The sequence below is a fragment of the Sparus aurata genome, chromosome 16 (assembly GCF_900880675.1).
Source record: "Sparus aurata chromosome 16, fSpaAur1.1, whole genome shotgun sequence".
NCBI classification, from domain to species: Eukaryota; Metazoa; Chordata; class Actinopteri; order Spariformes; family Sparidae; genus Sparus; species Sparus aurata.
Window position 1 is genome coordinate 4,856,091 of NC_044202.1, and position 9,713 is coordinate 4,865,803.

The window sequence follows — 9,713 nt, forward strand, 5'->3', positions numbered from 1 at the left end:
GGTGTAAACACGGAGTGTTTTATTTTGAAAAGTAACCGGATGTCAAATTGTTGTTGTTTCAGTGCTTGACTTCCTGTCTGCTCAGTGCTAAATTCAGCTGAATTGCTGCCCCGTTTTCGAAATTTAGACCAATTAGAGAGCAGTTTCCTCACGCATCACACATTTTGGTCCACCTGTAAATGCTGCTGTGTGAACACAAACCAAACTCGAGGTAATATGCAACATTGTAACAAGTTGGTCCCTGATTCGGACCAGAGCAAACGAACTATAGGTGTGAAAACGCCCTAAGACCCAGAGAGAGATTTACTGATAACTGTAGCGGAACCACAAGGTCCAAAAGAATGAAACCATCCGGCGGCTAGACAAGAACCCACAACCTAATTTCATCAACACAAGCTGTCCTTCAACAAACATTTGACTCTATGTGCAGTCCACCTTCAGATGAGTGCAACACTGGGACCATCTGCAAAGTGCAACAAAAAAGAGGTAGTACAAAATTATTCAATAACTTCCCTCTGCTACAGTGTACCATCACCAGAACCACCTAACACATCCATGGTGTCCTGTTGCTTGTACAAAAACACTATGGTAGGAAAAATGCTTATGCAGGAAATTATTTTGTGGGCAAAATATATATAAAAAAAAATTGACAGCCATAGTGCTTGGGTAGCCCCACTGTACAACCAGAAGAGGGGAGCCATGGGCCACTATTAATTTTCTGTTTAATCATACAACAAAAGAGTCAAGAAATGGCTAGCTAGGTTGTCTTGTGCTATTGGGTTGTGCAACAGCAAAGATGATTTAGTGGATTGTGAGCTGTAGTTGCCCTGCTGGTAAACATACCAACCACTTTGGCTGTCTGAGCCGCAGTGTCTCTGGGCTCATTAGGTAGAGCAGAGAGGCAGGGTAGTGGAGCAGAGGTAGAACAGGCTCCATAGGAACCAGGTAAAGGAACAGATCCGGGATTGTTTTCTCGCTGACTTTAGCGTTGCAAGATAGGGCGACATTTTTAATCATTTCTCAGGTTATACTGCATGAACCTATGATAAAAAAAAAGTCAGGCATGTTTAGGTGGCTGTTATATGAGGGAGTACAGTTTCATTCAGATCCTAGATTTGCTATATCCAAGAGCTTAGATTATGGTAAAGCATCCATGGGTGGTTTAGAATTTAAAGTGATAGAGGGCCATTGAGTTTGATATCGGATTAGACTAGATAGATTAGATTTATTTAAAGGGACTATCGGGCCTTAGCAGAGGCATCTGTTCTACTGAGTGCCATTCTAGTTTTACAGAGGTCCTGAAAAAGTTGACTCTTTGTCACCACTGGCCTCAAAATATTCAGGATTATTTTGAGCGGTAGATTTTTATGTAAAGTGGTGAGAAACCAGTGTTAATATTTGTCATCACAATACAATGAAATAATTAGGGCACGAGCAGGTCACAGACCTCTAAGGTCCTTATTGTAAACGAGGAATTCTTTCTTATTATTCTTCTGAACTTTAACTAAAATCACCAAATTTGGAATATATATCACAGGATAGCAGACTCACAAAAAACTCTCCTGGACCGATACCGTCACTCCAACAGGAAATCAGCCATGTTGACGTGAAGCGCTGTTTTTCACAAATTCATGCCTCTTTTGAAAATTATCTCCTCCTAGAGCTTTAACACCACAGTCTTCATATTAACTGAGTATCATCCTCATGCCTTGGAGATGAAAAGTTATGGAAAGCTTTCAGCTACGTCATACCTGGTGGGCGGGACGGTGTCATCCATTTTTTTCCTTCGCCATTAAGCATCAAGTCCTCATAACTTCAACATACAATTTCCTATCTCGGCCAAATTACACAGGAATGTAGAGGGTGTTGCCCTAAATACGTCTCTGCATCAATAGTAAGTCGGCCATTTTGATTTTGGCCACCATTTTGAAATATTTCCAATCCTCATACTTTAATGACATCCTCCTACAGATTTAACACAACAGACTTCACAGTCATCAGTATCATTGTCTGACCTTGAAGATGAAAAGTTATGAAAAGCTTTATCCTACCTCACACCTGCTTGTTTTCTCCCCATCATGACACGCAATTTACATGTGAGCGCGCAATCCGACGGCACCGCAGCCTGTCGTGCCTGGCCTGCGAGGGCCCGTTCATCGCTGCTTGCAGCTTTAATTGATTTTATAGTTCAGTGTTTGAGTGTGCAGTCTTCTTTAAAACAATCACTCAGGCTGCTTTAAATTCTTACTGCGTTAACTAGGTTTATCATTTACATGACATTTAGGATGTCTGATCATTGCAGAATGCTCAGAATAAACTGTTTGCTTGGCAGTTATTTATTTCTGCATGGATTCTATGTTTTCATTAAGTTTTCAGATGGTTTCCTCCTTTTGGATTTTACATCTCACTTCTTCACAAAACTCAGTGAGATAACATCTTGAGCCCATAAAAACTGTGATCGAGCTGTATACAATGAAAGGAAAACCTGCACTATTACCATCACTGTTACTGGTAAAGTAATTTGTTATTACACAAAGCTTCTATTTTCTCCTCCTCTCAATAATTTCCTTCTTTTTGTACACCTTTTTTCTATTTGCTGTCTCTTATTTATCAATCTACAACATTGTTGTGTCAAGAAAAGAAAATGGAGAAGTTCTTTGTGTTCATCAGAGAGGCTTCCTCAGTTCTGCTGTATGATACACAGCTGCCCTGCCTTTATCCTCTGAACAGGAAGAGGGAAGGTGGTGTTAAAGTCGAGATGGAGCTGTTTTTTAAATAAAGCAGGCTACTGGTGCAAAGGTGTGAACTAGGTGGAAAGTAGGACTGCACAATATCGGAAAAAAATGACATTGCGATCTTTTTTAACCCTGCAATATATTGTGTTATGAAAATTTTTTTCATCAGATGACCTGAATAGCACTTAATGTGATGCTGCACTGCGTCTATCTTCTGGACAATTAACCTGCACTGATCTTACCTGTTTTTGTCTACATCAGTACCGCGAGTATTGACCTTAAATGAAATGACGATTAACAAATAGCCAACGTCAATTAAACTTACTCATCAATGACTATTAGATTAATATTTAAAATTCTGATCCCAAGTTATAGTACAAAATGTATATTTAAATAACATAAGGAAAAATTTGAAAATCAGCAAGCTTATTCTTGCCTCATACAATGACAACAAGTCTTCAGTCTCACACACATCTCGACAACACGTCACCAGTCTCACACATCACTCTGGTCTGAAGTGAAGCCAAATACACAAGTGTGTATTTTTAGGGACTTTTTTAAGATTGCATGTGAAAGTCATCCTATTGATATTCATTTGTATGTGTTTGGTACTGAGGTAATCCAACAGTAAATCAAGTGACGAAGTTACAATATTTAATATTGTGATTCTTACATGACTGATTACATTGTTTAACAGTTAATAAGTTACTGTATCACAGTATATTTTTAAAGTAACCCTCATAACCTGCTGTCAAATGACATGGATGTGACCTCACACGTGATTTCATGGAGTAACTCTTGTTTTTCTACTTTGTTCATCCGTCCTCTTCACAGATACTTGTGATGTATGTCTTTAGAGGACAGACCCTGAAATGTCATCGATCTGAATATTTGACAGGGAGTGATTGCTGTCCTATGTGCCCTGTTGGTAAGATCCTATTGAACAGATGTTTCACTTTGGTGAAATATGGAGTCTTTTGTTATACTGCCAGGTGCCAACAGTGCTTACCTGAATGAACCATTGGGGTGCTGCTGTTCCCAAGTGAAATGTATCAGTGACGGGCTAGTGTCTCACTCGTGTTTAACAGTAGAAGAACAAGCTGAACTTCATATATTTTTTAAAAGTTTGTTTTTATTTTGCATTTTTTGGTGGTAAAGTAGAAATAAGAATGACACTGTAATAAATTGTTTCACCAAGCCCAAAACATGGGCTTGGTGAAACCACCGCCATGCTCTTAATATTATATCTTTCCGTCTAATAGAAAATTATATGTCATTAAAACAAATGCTTGTTTTCTTTTTAATAGGCAATCGAGTTAAAACAGACTGCGCCGACAGCCGTAGGACTTCCTGTCTGCCTTGTACTGAAGGGACCTTCATGAATCGGCCTACAGGATTAAAACAGTGTTTTGCCTGTGGAAACTGTGATGCAGGTAGATATTTCCTAAATATTAGTAGAAGTATGACCAAGTCTAGATTTAAGGCAGTAATCAAGTCTATTCTCATTCTGAGAAATAAAGGCAATTCCAAGCAATTCTTACCAAGAAACTGAAGATCTCTTTCAACCAACCTCAACATATAGACAGATAGAATGCCAAATGTTTGCACGACTGTAATTGTGAAAAATGAAAGAAACTTTGATGAAAACATAGTTTAAGTACAAAATGAATATGAGAACTATTTCTAACCTTGAGATGCCCTGACTTTACTCATTTGATTGATTCACTTGTGAGTTTTCATGGCATTGTTTTGGTCATTTCACTGGTAAAAAGGTTAATGGTAACTGCCATCACTTCTTTCTCCAGCCCCAATTAAATCAAAATTCATAAAAAGTTACTTACGGTGATAGCAGATACAAGTGACTAAAATGGGTTCCTTAATAAGGTGGCAGGGCTCAGCCTAACAGGTAGATGGTGGAGCTTTGACTTCCAGAGGGAGCTTAGAGTAGTGATGCTGCTGCTTCCCCTTCAAAGGAGCCAGCTGAGAGGTTCTGGCATCTGATTCGAATGCATCCTGGGTGCCTCTCAAACAAAGAACAAAGGGATCCTGCATGCCTCATAGGCAGACACAGGTGCATCATGGGCCTTGACCTATCATTCTGCCTATGAAACCTCGGGTGCCCACAGCATTACCCAAATGACCCCCCAAAAAACAAAATACTAACTAAACAACTAAATATGCTAAAGAAGGAAATCATTAGACAAAAGAAAATGCTTTCAGGCTCTAATCTAAATAAAGCAACATCTAGAATAATCAAACAAAAAGTACTACTTGTTATTAGCAGAAATAACAACCAAAACTAACAAACAAACAGCCCCAACAAGTAACCTCTGTGTGTTGCAGGTTCAAATTTGAAAATAAGTCTGTCATGTACAACAACGTCAGACACAGTTTGCGAACCACTGGAGGGATTCTTCTGTCTGGACTCTACAGAGAACGGCTGTATGGCAGCACAGGAACACACACGCTGTAAACCAGGACAATACATCCGTCACAAAGGTTGGTTTTCTTGTTCTGACTTTATACTTTTATTATAGGGGACATATTAAGCTCATTTTCAGGTTCTAAATTGTATCAGTAAGTCTGCTTGAATAGGTTTACATGCTTCAGTGTTCAAAAAGCACTTATTCTTTCTGATAGTGTACAGCTGCTGCCCCTCTATTCACCCACTGTCTGAAAGTACCTAAAGTCTTTTTCCATCCAGGAAAACAGTTTTCTCATGCATATCAGCACAGTAACAACTTCTAAACCAAAGACTGTCAGGATAGTTAGTGTAACATTACTACTGTGACACAAGATTATTTTGATCTGAAACATACAAACTTGCTGAAGATTTTTTGGGAACAATACAAAGGTGTCTGCTTCAGAAATAGTTTTTTTTTTGTTGTTTTTTTATATATCCACTGAGAAAAAAAATCCAGCAGGTCTGTTGGAATGTACTGATTTCGATTCATTTTAAACCTCGATCCTTTCATAGTATATCTATGCTAGTTTCAACATAGATCATTTGCATTTGTACAGGAACAGCGCGGAGAGACGCTGAGTGCTCGGGCTGCAGTGAAGGAACATATTCAGATGGAACCTTTACATCCTGTCTGCCACACACACAGTGAGTAAAGCTTCACAGCAGAGACATAAGGTGTTACAACTGCAGTAACTTCATAGTGTCCTTCACAATGTCCCTCTTTCATTCCAGATGTGAAACATTAAATCTTCAAGTGATAAAACCAGGAACTGTTTCAACTGATGCTGAATGTGGAGAACAAACAGCAGACTGGACAGCAGTTGTGGTCGTTGTTGTACTGCTTTTTATAGTAGTGATTGTAGCAGCAGTTGTACTGTTACTTTACAGAAAGAAGATAGGATGTCTAAACACAGGTATGATTTGGACATGTTTTTGATGAATAATAATAAAGTCTGGCACATCACAATGTTGTTAATATGGTGTTTTGTTAATGTTTTATTACAGAAAATAAAAGAAACAAAGAGAATGGAGACAAGGTATGTTTTATACCTACTTAACTGTTACCACTAAGTCTGTTCCACTGTGTACACTGTACAGTTGTACGTTTTCTGCAAAATGATGAAATAATGTCACTAATCAGCAATATTTCACAAAACAGGACAATTTACCAATGGAAGAAGAAAGATTAAGGTAACACCAGCAGGTAAGAAGGCAGTTTATTGAAATGTTCATGGACTGAGCTACACTCTATGACGACTTTATGAATGGAGGCTACAACATGTGTCTGTTTGAATTTGATATATTTTTCTCCACAGGATGAGACGGCAACATAATGTCCAGATGGAGGATGCAGGAACATTGTATTTGAGAGGACAGACATTGAATGAGTCCCAGCTGAACCTGCACTATGTAACTATGCATCTGCTGTCAGGACAGTCGACAGTGTGAAGCTTCTGGCTAAGATCTGCTGTTGGAGCGGGTTCACAGACTACTGCAGCTCCCTTTGGATGGATTAAATCAGAGTACTATTTTCACCGTGTTGTACTTTGTATGATGACCTAGATGAAGATTATTCTTCTTCTAACCATACAGAGAGCCCTGGAATAAATGCTAAAGACTGTAAGAAGCATATCTACTGATCTTCATTATGATCACACACAGCTCAAGGTTGACTCTGAACACCAGACTGACTGAAACTGAACTGTACCTGTCATAAATAAGAACCGGATGGATCAGAGGGCGGATGCTGTGTCATGAACCTCAACATGATGGGACAAATCTCTCCTTCCACCTTGTTATTAATAATGTTAAATCACGTCTTCTCAATTATTGCATTGAACTTACTGTCCTCCAATTATTTCTACCCTTTAATTAACAAGCCCACAAGAATAACTAGTAAATCCTCTACACTGATTGATAACATTTTTACTAATGCATTTTCTAATGTTACTAAATCTGGTATTCTTTATACAGATATCTCAGATCATATGCCGGTTTTTCAGCTTTCTGTCTTGTGTGGTAAATCAAATATGTCTGAACCAAAGAAGATTCCATCTCGCAGGTTCAATGAAAAGAATATCAACACCTTCAGAGAAATGTTGGCAAAATTGTCTTGGGAAGCTGTATATGAGGCTTTGAATGTAAATATAGCTTATGATTATTTTTTTTACCAAGTTTTATTCTGTTTTTGACCCATGTTTTCCTCATATAAATAACAGTAACAAAAACACTGCAGGCATGAACCATGGTTTGTTCATGCCTGCAGTGTTTTTGTTACTGTTACTTACTTACTAACTTACTTACTAACTTAGAAAATCTGCCTTGAAGAAAAATAAATTGTATAAAAAATACATACAAAGTCCTACTCCTTTAAACTATGCTACATACAAATCATTTAGGAATAAGTTCAATCATTTTCTTAGAAATGCTAAACAGGAGTATTAGAGTGACCAATTTAGAAGTTCTACAAATAACATTAGATCTTTCCTCTTAAAGGACTCTCTTCAACTATGGCGAGGTTTATAACCCTTCTCACACGTAGATTAATTTTATTGAACTGGAAGTGGGCTCAACCCCCAACCTACACTATATTAATAAGAGATGTTATGCAGCACCTGAGGCTGGAAAAGATCAGATTCACTCTACAATTATGAGACAAAGCATAGGAATTTTGAAGAGACATTTCCTCAAAATTCAGACGTAAGAACAACAAAAGTTAATGCACAGAAATCGTCATATAAAGCTGTAAGCAGGATTCTATGACACAACAAAAAGCAACAGAGTGCTCACTAAGAGACTTATTATTTTAGTTCATATTTTTGTTGTTGTTTTGAATGAAAAGGACATTTTGTTTTGGATATATATATATATATATATATATATATATATATATATATATATATATATATATATATATATATATATATAAATAATTGCATATTACAGTATGCATTACAGTATTATTGCATGATGTGGCCTGGCTGACCTCGATACATCGACATGGATACAAAAACATATCTTTGTATTTGTATTTGAGTACCCCTGTTATAGAGTAATAACGAATTTCATTAAGTTCAAGCAACTGTAATACAATATTATTATAGTTGTTGCTTTTTTCTTAATTTATCACATGCTGCTTTGTAAAACTGCTTTATTTTCTATATTTGTGTTGTATATATTTCTTTTCACATAATTGGCACTCTGCTGACAGCAAAGGAAGAATTTCATTGCACAGAGAAACATGTTCTCTTACTGTGCATATGACATTAAACACTTTGAATAATGATAATAACATCAATAATTAAGCATCCCAAGTCATCTTAGGACACCTCGCAAAGCTGGATAAAACAGTTATTATAATGGCAGCCCATGTGACAATGGTACGTTTATGAACCTACCCAGCAGGTTGAGCAAATGTTTCCCCTGCACATTCTGTGACGAAGGTATGTTTAGATTGAGTTTACAATTCTGCCATCCATTCACACAATTTTACATGTAAAATAAAATAAACAATTGTATTAGTAAAAGTACACACACATTCACATGCACTCATAAATGCACAGGTAATAGTGTTCATAAGACTACATAGCTAGAGGTAGAGAGGTAACACAAAAAAATAAACACACACACACACACACTGAATACACTGAATATCCTTTTTCAGCTATGATGATCTGGTAATGGGTCGCCTCTTGCACCTGCCCTCAGGTTGGAGAGGCAGAAAAAAGGTGTTACCACCGGAAACAATTTGGATGAGGCACTTTAGGACTGGTGACAGGTGAAACAGTTACCTCTAACAAGCATGTGAGTTTTGGATTGGTCTGACACCACAGCTTTTCTCACTGTGGGATTGATTGTTTTTCTCATGACGGAATAATAATCAATACCACATGTGCAAGATGCACACACAATTTGGCTATATGCTGACAAAATAATCTACAGAAAATATGTTCATAGGCTGGGATTTGTGCAAAGGCAACAGTCTTCACACCCAGTTGGTGTTCATGAAAAATGGTTTTACTATATTGTTTTAATCTGCCTACAGAAGATTTGTCACACCAGTTCTACTAATGAAAGTATAGAGTTGCTCCTGACTGATCTTTCGATGCATGCGTGAACAGAACAGTTGCAACCTGGAACCCTGAATGTGCTGCTTGGTTGACTTGTTTGCTGAAAAGTTACCCCATATGGGAAAAAAGTGTTGTTTGTATAGAGCTGTGATTGTCCCACAGAAATAAACATTTTTATAGTGTTCAATTATAGATAATTAATATGGTAGTAGTATTGACCATTGTAATTAATATTAAATTGCTCTAGTTAAAGGTGCAGTTGGTAACGCTTATAAAAGTGACTTCTTTCAGTGTTTTTATTTGTACATGAACACTTAGAGTACAGTTCAGAAAGAAATCATAATCTGATATTTCCCATTGAATTTGTGGGTCAACTACATCCTGATGTATGCCAGCAAGCGTTTCAGTGTCAGCCCTCCAGTCTATGATGCCCGAATCTTACTG

At 37.5% G+C, this 9,713-nt stretch overlaps 1 protein-coding gene across 2 annotated transcripts; it reads left to right on the forward strand.

Annotated features, from left to right (window-relative positions):
* Positions 1-1,849: 1,849 nt before the first annotated feature.
* On the forward strand, positions 1,850-7,550 carry LOC115565980 (tumor necrosis factor receptor superfamily member 14-like). Of its 2 annotated transcripts, XM_030391705.1 has the most exons (9): positions 1,850-2,511; positions 3,570-3,663; positions 4,043-4,168; positions 5,079-5,234; positions 5,757-5,844; positions 5,932-6,113; positions 6,205-6,236; positions 6,359-6,403; positions 6,516-7,550. In XM_030391705.1, exons 1-8 carry the CDS (start codon positions 2,473-2,475, stop codon positions 6,392-6,394), a joined length of 753 nt encoding a protein of 250 aa, XP_030247565.1. In that variant the 5' UTR covers positions 1,850-2,472; the 3' UTR covers positions 6,395-6,403; positions 6,516-7,550. The 2 variants fall into 2 exon arrangements, with proteins under 2 accessions (XP_030247565.1, XP_030247566.1); XM_030391706.1 differs by lacking the exon at positions 6,359-6,403.
* The last annotated feature ends 2,163 nt before the right edge of the window (positions 7,551-9,713 follow it).